At 39.5% G+C, this 13,134-nt stretch overlaps 1 protein-coding gene across 1 annotated transcript; it reads left to right on the top strand.

Annotated features, from left to right (window-relative positions):
- The first annotated feature begins 5,907 nt into the window (after positions 1–5,907).
- LOC143622515 (putative prefoldin subunit 4) lies at positions 5,908–11,492 on the top strand. Its single transcript, XM_077093636.1, has 3 exons — positions 5,908–6,016; positions 6,172–6,282; positions 11,232–11,492. The coding sequence occupies exons 1-3, from the start codon at positions 6,008–6,010 to the stop codon at positions 11,490–11,492; spliced, it is 381 nt and encodes a 126-aa protein (XP_076949751.1). The 5' UTR covers positions 5,908–6,007.
- The last annotated feature ends 1,642 nt before the right edge of the window (positions 11,493–13,134 follow it).

Below are 13,134 nucleotides of genomic sequence, written 5' to 3'. Positions count from 1 at the left end.
CTTGCCAACCTTAACAAAAATGAAGCCGAACGCGCCCGTAACCAAGCTCAAGCTGCCCTCCAGGAGGCTCTGATCACCAAGGAATGGCTTCTACGAGAAGCGTTGTCGCAGGTGCGTAGCTTCATAATATCTTTACGCTTTTCTTTGTACTTAGAAAAGATTTTGATACTTTGTATTTTTCCTTGTAGGTTGTGCATCGGATCTTCACGAACACATCTTATAACGATGCCATGAGCGCAGCCCTCAACGCTTCCCATGAGGATGGGGAAAAGGCTGGTTTCTTGCTTGGTCTGGGGTTTGTTGAGAAGGGCATCCCGCCTTCCAACTTCCCTCTTTATGACGTAGACACTGAAGCTGCCTATGACCAAGCAGTGAACCAGTATGCTGCCTTCCCGCATCCGGTGGTGGAGAAGGTGAACGAAATTGCTGCTGCTGATGATGGGCTAACCATTCTCAAGACTTTCCTTGAACCGCCACAGCCAACTGATGGTGCGGGTACAAGTGGGTTTGGAGGGAGTGGTCCTGAAGTTTGAACCTTGAGATCCCTTCCCACCGTTAGGATAGATTTATATTTCTGTAGGCGGGTAGATACCCGGCCATTCTTGTAATGTTTGAATTTTTTATGAAATATAAATGTTTGTGCGGGTAGGACCGTCAATTTCACTAGATGACTTGCTTTATAAACGTTATATGACTTGCTCATGCATATTATAGCTTAATTTGGCACTTGTTTTGCCGTATAAATAATATATGATTCGCTCGTGCATACGTTAGTTTAACAGCAATTTTCCAAGTGTTTTGAATAAGTTAACCGTTCGACGCGCGGTTGTCAATAGGTTAGTGTTCAGTTTCCTCTATCATGATTGTGCGGGTAGGACCGTCACTTTCATTTAGTGGGACGACCAGTCTTCACCTATAACTGACCTGCGTGAAGGTTTGCCGTTTTTTGTGTTTATGCAGGTTTTGCCGCCGTCCACACGCAACGACGTCTCCACTTATTTATGCGGTGAATACCGGCATATCAGTGTGGAAAGTTCATAAGTATAAATGTAAGACCATCAGCGTCAATGTGGTAAGGAGAATCATTTCCATTAGAAGTGGCTCTGGGCCTTTTCTTTACAAGTTTGGAATTGATCTACATGCAACCTGTGTAATTGAACTCCCATGTTCTTGGGATGGGGGTGTCATCGAGCCTTTCGAGCCGATATTCACCTGGTTCGGAATCTCGTTGTTTACGCAGTATGTAGTCTCCAACATTGAAGCTGCAGTTTCACTTGTTTTCCCCAACTGGGGTTCTACACGCATTAGCCTGCTCAGCGTTCATTACGCCACGAGGTGCGTGAGTTTCCCATCTCTGACAAATGCTTCGACGATGTCCTTCAAGTCTAAGCATTCCTCGGTGGTGTGGCCTCTTGTCCTGTGGAAGTCACAGAATTTGCTTTGATCAGCGTTTGGACGCTGTCGGATAATTGGAGCCTTTGGCCATGGGAGCCTCTCGGTGGCGAATATCTCGGTGACGCTTTTGGTGAGTGGCGTCCATCTGGAGTTCCGGTTCGCCGACTGCATGTTATCCTTTCCGCCTAACCGAGGGTGCGAGCCGGATGAGGTGTCAAAGTTTACCCTTGACTGCCAAATGCCTAGCTTCCTCTTTTTGTTTAGCCGGGCGGTGAGGACGTTGTTTTCTCTTGTTTTCTGGGTGTAGAGGTTTGTGCTCTGGGGAAGATCTCTACTCAGTTGCTTTTCCGTTTCCGCGAAGCGTTTAGCTGCTGTCATGATGGCATCCCACGTGGATGGCATGCCGTCTTTACCCGTTAAGGTGCGGATGAGCTCTGGGTCCTTCGCGCCCTGGATGAAAGCAGCGCGAACAAGATCTTCGCTAATAGTGCCCAGACTTAGCTTCTTTGAATTGAAGCGCGTGATGAAGTCTAGTAAAGACTCATCTTCCTCTCGGATGCAGTTGAGGATTGTCCATTGCTCTTCGGTATACTTTCTTTGTTGACTGAAGTGTTGGCTGAACTTCTGCTGGAAGTCCGCCCAATCGTAGATGTGGTGGACCGGTAGACGGTCAAACCACGCTCTGGCTGCTCCAACCAGCGTCATCTGGAACATATAACACCACGTGGGTTCCGTCCAGTTGCTGACGGTTGCCCCCGCTATGAATCTGTTCAAATGATCGTCTGGGTCTGATATACCATCATAAGTGTCGATGTTGGACATATGTTTGGCACTTCTCGGGGCGATTGCTTCCGCAATGTCCCTTGCAAACTTGGACGTTCCCGCATTTGCAGCAGTTGGTCTAAAGGTTTTGGAGAAGTCACGTGGGTTTCCCCTTGGTTTGAAGGTTTCTCCGAAATTCCTTCTCGGTTGGAAGTCCGTTTCCTTACGCTTCCCTTTTGCCCTATGGCGAGGGTTTGCGTCGGTGTCGGATTCCTCCCGATCGTCGTCCGATTACTCGCACTCACTGCTCATGTTGAGCTGTTGAGTGCTTCCGAATTCGTCAGCCTGTCGGAGTGAACGAAAGCGTTCATCCAACTCAGCTTGGAATTCCTTCTGACGTGCTTCGGCCCACGCTTTAACTTGATCGAGTGTTTGGCGGGGGAGCCTCGCCTGTTGTCTCTCCAACTGGGTATCGGTGAATCCCAGTGAAGGATTGTTTACTGCACTTGCCCCGGCTCGGGTAACCGGGGTAGTGTTCGTAAAATTTACTGCACTTGCCCCGGCTTGAGTAACCGAGGTAGTGTTCGTAAAATTTGTGTACTCACCGGTGTTCCTCCCAGTAGCTGGGGTTGTGATTACCGGGGTTTTTTGGTCACTCGCTGGCTTTGGGACCGGAGTAACGTTAACCATCTTTCCAGAAGTTTTGAAAAAACTGAGAATAAGTTCTAGTTTTTATGCACGGATGGCGCCAATGAAGAAACACTAATCGACCCCGGGCAGATTACGGATAATCTGGGGGTTAAATAGATGTTTCCCACGAGGGTTAGTTCCGGCAAAGATGGTTGTTCTTCTGATGACCTGCAAAACAGACACCGTGAGCTCGTCACTGAGAAGGGGGGGTACCTCCTTGTGACCACCCTCCGGCGTGAGAATCAGACTAGATTGCTCTTGAATATAAGTGTATATTAAGAGAAATGACTAGAGCAGATATCAGATAATATATGAAGATATAAGATAATGATACCGTTCCAAGGTGTTGGAGTATTTATAGCCGAAGGTAGGTTTCCAAGGAGGTACAGCCGGCTGAATAGTATTCCTTTTCGACCAACTGTGGGCTACGCACATGCCATGCTAGTGGTTGGTGGGTAGGCAGCGGCTGATAGTGACATGGCCGGCTGTGTACTATTCCTTTTCCACCAACTGCAGGCTATGCACGTGCCACGACAGGGGTTGGTGAGTAGGCAGCGGCTGATAGTGACATTAAGTACTAGAGCGTGCTGCTCGTCGTACTGTTGTCAGTGAGCTGTCGCAGCTTTGGTCAGATCTTTTGTCCATACCTTGGCAGGTATAGTACAAAAGGTCCTCCAGTAGCGTACGGACTGGCTCATTTGGGCGGGAGTTTTCCCGGCTTTGGGCGGGAGTTTTCCCGGCTTGCTCATTCCCTCTTCAGGTGACATTACTGAATTATTTGAGAGTTAGTGCCTTGTGCGTGTAGCCTTGCTGTGCGGGTAGCCTTCCCTGATGGCTAGTATCCGTAGCTGCGGGAACAGGCGGAGTACGTCACCATTGGGAGGCTTTTCCTGCGGGAACAGCTTGCGTATTGCGCGTAAGGACGTCGCGTCTCTGAGCATGGTTGGTCCTGCGGATCCAGTTGGTCTTTGCGCAGACGTCCCTCTTTAAGGTGTCTTGCGAGTTCAACTGCGCAGACGTCTCTCTTCGAGGTGAGTCTTGCGGGTCCAACTGCGCAGACGTCCCTGGTTAAGGTGAGTCTTGCGGGTCCAACCGCGCAGACGTCCCTGTTTAAGGTGAGTCTTGCGGGTCCAACCGCGCAGACGTCCCTTTTCAAGGTGAGTCTTGCGGGTCCAACTGGACTATGCTTGGACCTACCTCTTCACTTTCCTAACACACCAAACAACAACAACAATCACCCTGTGCATAATTCTCTTTCCAATCTTATCTCCCGTAGCGGATTTAAACACTTTCATAAGATCTCTAACCTCAAAAGCATAAATGGGCTCCAAGCCACACCATCTCTCGATCCCCTCCCACATCGAAATAGCAACAAAACAAGCCGAAAAAATACGATCTGCAGATTCTTCACATGACTCGCATAAGGCACATATCTTATTCGAAATATCCACATTTCTCTTCACAAGTTCCAATTTGGTCAGCAATAGATTCATCTTCGCCCTCCGCGCCATAATATTACATTTTAACGGGATCCAATTAACCCATTTCAGCACATAATTATTGTCATATTGGACCCCTTCGCACATCACCTTCCTTAACGAACTAACTGAACACATATTGGACTGATCCCCAACCCAAGACCAATTGTCCTTACATTCCGATAGCTGCACATCCGCACCAAATGACAACCGTTGCTGCCACTTCCTAATTTCTACAGTTTACCGTGATCGATCAATTCAAAAAGATTAAATTAAATCACAATTAATCTAACTAACGAAAGTTAGATCAATTTATTTAATTTCAAGTTACTCTATTTTAAAAGTGATTTCCATAAAATAGGACGTTGTAAATTTGGGCTACCTAGCGCTGTTTACAATTGTTCGCATATTAGGTCGCCTTTCGACATTTTGTTGGCTCAGTAGTCGTAATTTATTTGTGGGTCGTTAATTTTTTTTTGTCTAAAACCTGAAAAAATCTAATTAATTATTATATATAACAATTTAAAAGTTTGGTGCCACAAAGACCCCATTGGATCACTTTGTGGCACCGTATTAGTGATATTTCTTTTTTTGTTTTGGCCTGTAACGAAAGTAATGAAAACTGACTGAATGCCAATTTTGTTTTTTTGTTCTCTTTTATTATTTTGTTTTAGTTACGATACCGTGACGAACGTGACGAAAACCGACCAAATTCGCGTAGACTCACCGCGTTTTGTTTTGGTTCCAGTATCGTAACGAAAATCGATTGAATGCTGGTTTTATTTTTTTTAGTCGATACCGTAACAAACATGATGAAAACCAACCGAATTTGCGTAGATTCACCACCTCAAAGTCCGAGATTAATAAAGGTTGGGCTTTACTAACGATCGAGTTTTACTGACTGACATCACGCTATTGGCCCAACCCAATTTAGTTAATTGGGAGAACACTAGCTAGTTAATATATATATATAAAATATAAAAAAGAAAGAGACAGTTCAGCAAAACCCTTGATCAGGCTGGCGACTCACTCCCTAATAATCAATCACTCCGCCACCATCATCCGGTAAGGATTCTTTCATTCAGTCTTCATATTCGTCTTTTGCTTACAGATTCAAATCTTATTAGCCCTAATTTAACGATTGCAACATTAACTTCATGATTTTCACAAAAATAACCCTAAATTACTTCTCATTTCAATCAGATCTATCTGTGTATGTATTGTATTGTCGTATACTTTGTAATCAAAGCGACTAAGCTGTAAACCAACTAACCGCTCGTTTAATCAATGAACGAACACGGAGTATGTTCCTTGAATGACTTTTCTAATCTTATAATATAGATTTAAGCAAAATTATTATTAACTGTGAAACAATATATATATATATATATATATATATATATATATATATATGGGTATTGTGTCACTAATTTATATGTAAATTTATTTAACATACGAATATGAAAAACACACCAACACAAACTAACCGGAGCTAACCTTTGACGCTAACCACTCTTGGTTAGCGACATCAAATAAAGCATTGTTTTTGTTCGTTCGTGAACCGCTGTTCGGTTCGGTTCGGTTTGTTTACAATACTAACAACGCTTATACTGCCATTGGTTCTCTATGCCGTACTCGGGAAAGCTCTTCTGCCTCGTTAAGCATCATCTCCGGTATCAATTATGCAACAGGTGAAAGTTGAGTTTCGTTCATTACTTTTCCTTGTTTCTGTTTATTGTTTTGTGTATAAATAACGCGTTTATATATGTTTGTAATACTTTTTGGTAATTTTGGAGCATAATCTTTGTTTTTTTTAACTAACTTTACAATATAATGAAAACTAAAGGCTGGCGGGTCGGAAACCGAAGTGACATGGGAGGATCAGCAGAACATCAACAAATTTGGGAGATTGAACAACCGGCTTCATGAACTCGAAGATGAAATAAAGATTGCCAAGGTACTTAACCAAAACTTATTTTATTTATCTGGTTACCCCTAATCGCTAGTACATCAAGATAGATTTTATTCGTATCGTGAAATAGTCAAATACTGGATACTTAAGCTACAAAAAGTATCTATGCAGTTAATATCTGCGTTATATGGGTGTGATATCGGTTATCAGCCCCTAAGCAAAATATCAGTTCAAATATTGATCAAAATATCGGTACCGATATTATCTATGATATTGACCAATACTTAACTGATATTTTGGATGCCTTGGTTGATGTGGACTCGAATGAAGACTTCATGGCTTTAGATTATGTTTCAAATATCGACAGTTTTGAGTTTTGACTGTAACATTACGATTATTATATATGTGCCTTTAAAAAAATGATATTATATATGTTTACGAGTTTATACATGTATATATATAAATTCTGCATGATATTAAAGTTACCGATATCTCAAATAGCGGTCGATTTTATACCGCATCAACTGCATAGGAAGGTATACCATATTTTTTTGACCCAAGATGCCTAATTTCTTCTAGTGCTAGTTTCCTAACAACTTGAAAGTTTCAATTTTATTGCTTGGTATAAATAACATAAAAAGCCAACATACTCTCTATTTTTACTCACAAAAATCCCTCAATAGTTTTTTGCACATTAAAGTCCATCTACATATTAAATTTAGACAAAATTGTGAAATTTTCTTTATAAATTCAGAACCAGGTCATTCAAATTGTTTTAGAAAAGATCCGGGATAAAAATAATATAAGCCATGTAAGGAAAGAAAAGGACATGTAAGAAAAACAATTGGAAGTACCAGTTCCAAGTTGTTTAAAATTTTCTTTTTTCACATATTTATTTAAATTTAACATCTAGAGGGACTCTATTCCTCTAATGTGTACAAAATTGTTCTGTGACTTTTGTAATTTTTCCCTATTGCTTATGCAATTTATTGGCCTTTTTGGTCTATACAATACACCTTCTCTTTGCTTGAAATCTTTTGATGGTAGTTAATATTGCGAGTTAGAGAAATAAGGGCTATACTTTCCAAGTAATTTACAGTGTAGAAGTGCCATGTGAGCTATTTCTTTTTTGCATCATCTTGTAAAGTTGTAAGCTCATTCATGCTGATGCATACTGCCAATAGTTATTTGGAAAGTTGCGAGGTGGTCATGCATTATGCTTGATTAAGCGAACATCAACTGTACTTGTGTTACACTTTGTTGTTGATGTTCTGTTTTTTGTTTGATTTCTAAACGGCGCCTTAGTTTTGCTTATTCTTTTCCTTATAATATCCCTTGTCTACAGAGGTTTAGATTCTTAAGTCTTGACTAATTTCTTAGTATTTGTCGGATGCCAACCTGTTGTTATAATGGTTTTGTTACGATCCAAACGAGTAGAGAGAGAAGAAGCTAGAGGAGAAGAGGAAAGTTTTTATTCAATTGGATGAAAATGAGCATACAGACTCGAACAAGCTAATAACGAACCCTAACAAGACAATTACAAGAAGGCCCCTCAACTAATAACTAGCACAATCAGATCCTATAGACTATTGACATAGCAGCCCTTATTTTCCAACAACTCGTTTATTACATAACAAATCCTCTCATTTAAAATACTACTTGACCTCAAGTAATGAAACTGAACCTCAACTGTAATCTTTAGAAAAAAGAAACTTGGGAATCTTAGCTCGGACTCGTTTATGCTTTCCCAAATTGTATCATCAGGAGGATGATCTTTCCACAAAACCAAAACTTGGATCCAACCAACATAGTTCCTTCAAATAAGATTCCCACAATCCTGTAGTGATCCCATAATTGCTTTCCAAGTTAGTCCAGCTTAAACATTTTACATGAACCTTATCGGCTAACTTAAGTTTCACTGCATTTCCTTCTGGTACAACCCCTGCCTTAAAACTTTTTTTCCTCGCCCTCTAAGAAAATAAGACATAGCAGCAACAACATTTGTGCGACTTTAGCAAGAAAGTGCATACCAAGAATGCCACTGAATATACTAAAAGTGCAGCCGGCATAGATTTCCATCTCGTCCTCTTTATGCAATAGATATGCAACCGTATAATGAGTTCCAGCCATAACAGTCATATCATCCAACATCATAACCACTCTTCCTTTGACAATACTAATCAAATTTGTTACCTGAACTGATGCTCTTTTACAAACATCTTTTGTTACTAAAAATTCAATCGAATTGTCATTGGTTGGTAGGAGTAGGTTGCATAAGGTACCACATCCTCACCTTTTGAGGTTCTTCACAACTCTGGAAGCTACAAGATACAACTCATCTAACTTCATCTGAATACATTTAAGCGCTGTTGTAAGCACCTGATTGCCATTCGTTTTAATGATAAAGTCACGAGATGGAGAGTCGAGTATGGATCTCTAGAAAGAATTATTTTTGGCTTCTTTTCCTTTGACCCGTTCTGGAGTATACCTATATTCTCCAAGTGACTTAGACCCATAGTCACTCAAAAGTTTTCCATTTTGAGTGAAGAATACAAGATAAGGTATTATGTTACCTTAAAACATTTATGTAAAGCTTATCGGCTTTGAAAATCAGAAACTGGAACAGCAACCCAAAGCATTTTGGAGAAATAACAAGCAAATGATTCCACGGCTTTGTTAACATAAATAGCAGCCTCTATATTAGCAACAACATTATCCCATGGAATCCACCATATAACATAACTACTGAATAGGAAAACTGATTTTTGTTGAGCGCGGTTAGTGTACTAGTTTGTATTTCAAATAAACGTTTCTCCCATGACAATACCAATCCACTCGTTGCTTCATTTTCCCCATTCCAATTCTCAATCCTAATATTCCTTGGCATGAGACTTAATATGTGTCCAACCATGTATAATACAAGAGCCACTGGATATGTAATTTTGTTGTCATAAAATACAACTAGAACATGACAACCATCTTCAACAACCTGCAACCCAAATTGACAAGCAGCATACTTGTACTTCACTCCAGTTCTCTTTTCCCACACACCAATTAGTTGATTTTTGACAATATCCGGAATAGGAGTAAACCATGGCAACATCCAAATATCATAACCCCTCGTTTGGAAAACTGATTTGTGGTGAATACAAATCATGTATTCCCTGGACAGCCTGTTCCAACAGTACTTAACATTAAAGTTCATACTCCAATCCCAAATCAGCACTTCAAGTAATCTGTTCAAGCATGCTTTGTTAGACCATTGACACGACCCCTTGGCTTTCCATTTGTACCATGTGTATGCCCTACTTTTGAAACAACCCACCTTTAAAACATAATAATAAATTCTGCCCGTAACTTCAGTACTAATCTTCACATATGTGGACTTGGATTTCCATTTATGCCACAAATATAGCAACCCTTTTTCCTTTAAGAAATTGTTGTCCTCAAAACCATTGGAGCCAGATCCTTTGTAATTTTAGGACTTCCATGGCTTTGGTACATCACATTATTATGCCCATTAGAGTCTTTTGTGATTAAGCAGTTCATACTAAACAGCATCCCAATGTAAAACATTGGCCTAATAGGCTTAATAATATCTGTACAAGATGTTATTTCCAAAACAATCACTAAGCCATCCAAATTCAAAGACTTACATGCTGTTATTACAGAGTTTACTTGTTTAGTTTTCCTAATCTGATCCTTGACAAGCAGCCACATCACCTATTCTAGCTTCTCAACAGCAGGACATTCCTTTGAATTATGCTGTATTTCACTCAAATTATCAACCGAACAAAATTGCCAACCTGGTTCAGATTCAAAAACCCTATCATCTTCCGAATCAATAACAAATTGCCATATTTCCTTATGCTTGATCACATGAATCTCGAAAACATTCTGATTTGTATCAATTCCTTTGCAATTTTCCTTTAAGTTTAACAGTTTTATGTTCATTTGTTCCACTCTCAAATCCTTCAGGCATTTAATCGAACACCTTAAGGACATGCTCACTTTTTACAGATCTAAAAAGAGAAAGTGATCCAAATCTTCCTTCAACATCACTAGAATGATCAACTTCATGTTGGAAATCATGAGAACATACAAATTGATGTCATTCTTTGGTTCTTAGCACTATGTGATTCAATTGGAACGGATGCTACGACTGCTTCATGATCGCTTGATAACTGCTGTATCAACAAGGGAGAATGCATTATCTTCATTATCGATTCCTCATTCCTGTTGATTATTGCTTTCAATTCCGCCATTGATATTGATATGTCTCGTTCGTCAGATTCTTTATCCAATTTCACCTCACCCGTGCCGATTGAATGATTGTTCGGTCGTTGTTCGGCAACTAATGGTGAAATTGTGTGATTATTCAATGAACGCGACTGATTAGTTTCCATTGCGGTGATCGTCGCTGTTAATTGCTCCTGTTGCTTCGTCATCACTTCAGTTGAATATTTCAGTTTAGAGATAGCTTCATCGTGAGTCTTCAACATAGACTCAACCTCCTGATTACATGTTTCTGCCATTAAAATGGAATAGAGCTCCGAGAATCGAAGGCTCTGATACCACTGTTACGATCCAAACAAGTAGAGAGAGAAGAAGCTAGAGGAGAAGAGGAAACTTTCTATTCAATTGGATGAAAATGAACCTACAGACTCGAACAAGCTAATAACGAATCCTAACAAGACAATTACAAGAAGACCCCTCAACTAATAACTAGCACAATCAGATCCTCTAACTATAGACTATTGACATAGCAGCCATTATTTTCTAACTCGTTTATTACATAACAGTTTTTCTTTTATATGTTTGTTAACCGAAGTAACCTTTGTCTATAGGCACAAGGCTGTGGCTTTGTTTGTGATTATGTATGCTATCAAATTTTCATTGTGAACGTCAAACATTAAACACATTAAAATACATTTAATATCTAACACACTAACATATATATCATGAAAACTGAATTTTACATGATTGGTGTGCAGGAAGCGAATGAGAACTTTGAGGACGCGAGCAATGAACTGATTCTAACGGATGAAGAGGTGGTGAGGTTCCAAATAGGAGAAGTTTTTGGTCATTTAGCCAAAGATGAAGTGGAGGCGAGGATTGAGAAGATGCAAGAGACGACGGCCAAACATTTGGAGAAACTCGAGGACGAGAAGGAGTTGGTAGTTGCTGAGATGGCGGAGTTGAAGAAGATTTTGTATGGTAAGTTCAAGGACTCCATCAACCTTGAGGAAGACTGATTCAATTCATTCAGCAAATCATCGTTTTGTTTTCTATTATACTCTGCTGCATATTTGACCAACTACCTTAACATTAGATTTCATGTTTGTTGATTTGAGGATAAAAGTCTTTCTTACTTGTTTACATTACTTGCTTGCTTTGTGGGATTAAAAATTTCTTTTAGTTGATTGGATGTGATGGTTAGATGTCTCGCCTATCAAGATAAGCTCGTTAAAAACTCAAATCGTGCTAAGGTCAAACCTGAGTTGTAGATCGTTTGATAAGCGTGCTTGAGTATGAGCTTGACATTACTTTAGGCATGTGTGTGTGTATTAATACTTGCAGTCTGCATTAGTTAATATTGCAATCAGGTGTTTTAACTAGTAGTTTTAGACTTTTAGTGTTTGAGGTCTTGTAAGTCATAACTTGACATCTTGTAAAAAAGTTTGGGGGTATTATATATATGAACTTACAAAATTACATATTTTCTCAAAGCGCAGCTTAATACATAATTTACATTGCTCTATAGTATAATGCAAGGAAATATATGATTTTGTAAGTTTAGAGGGAATATATGAAATTGCACATCATGCTAAGGGAAAAAAAATTGCAAAGATGGTCGCTACTAGAACAGTAGAACCATCGTCAAAGAAAAAAGCTTAGACTATTTTCGCCTTTTTTTTTTCTTTACTTGACGATTCCACTTGAGACCATTTGGAGAGTCGTAGCACAAGAAGGCTAATTTGATAGACATCATCATTTAAATAAAACTAGGCCGACCGAAGGGTCAAGGGACCAAGATTCCTTTGTAGTTCCACCAGCGCAATCACCTACTTAGATGCCTTCGGTTCTCACCGGATCTAAAAATGTTGATCCCATATTGGTGACACTTGTAAACAAGGACTGAAAGTTGAAGGTGAGTTTGTGGTCTTCCCAGTTGAGCAAATTGTGCAGGGACAAGATTTCTAGCGGCCCTGCACATCTGAGAGGAGGGCCCCGGTTGAGCAATTAGTGTAAAGACCTTGTTGGTAATAGCACCATCAAGACCATGGATTTGTAACTTCTCATCACAAGACGCAGAATGCCCCATCACCTTCTGACACATAGTAAGATACGAGTACCGCGTTGCAAATTCTTGCTGCCACCGCCGCATCGCGCAGGTACCTACTAGTGTGTGTGTGTAATGATAACAAATAGAATATTTGAAATGAATTTGCAGTGTGAGAAGTTTATTAGTGAAACTAATATTACACAATAAACGGTGACTTAATATAAGAAGGTATAATATATGACAAATACATGATTTTAAATATTGAAAATTATACAAATTGATGGAAGGTTAATATTTTAAAAATTAAATAATTTTAACTATAATATAATATATACTAAGTTATATAATACATTCGTAAAATCAGTTGATATACTAGTATGGAGATGTTAAAAACGATTTTGAATTGGTTATCGAAAATATGTGGGTTTTATTTAAGCCATGAATCTTGAAATTTAGACCTAATTATTTACATTTACACATAAATAAAATGTAAAGTTTGATAATATTGAAAACTATAAAAATCTTTTAAATTTCGTTGGGATTGCTGAAATAATGTTCTATGATATTAAATGCAAATTATAATTAATTAATTTGAATTTAAAATGGAACAT

The sequence above is a fragment of the Bidens hawaiensis genome, unplaced genomic scaffold, assembly GCF_021521415.1.
Source record: "Bidens hawaiensis isolate Kalapana, Puna unplaced genomic scaffold, B.hawaiensis_p1.1 tig00003182_1, whole genome shotgun sequence".
Lineage (NCBI taxonomy): Eukaryota > Viridiplantae > Streptophyta > Magnoliopsida > Asterales > Asteraceae > Bidens > Bidens hawaiensis.
Note: the sequence above shows the minus strand (reverse complement) of the source record. Positions and strands in the feature narration are given on the sequence as shown.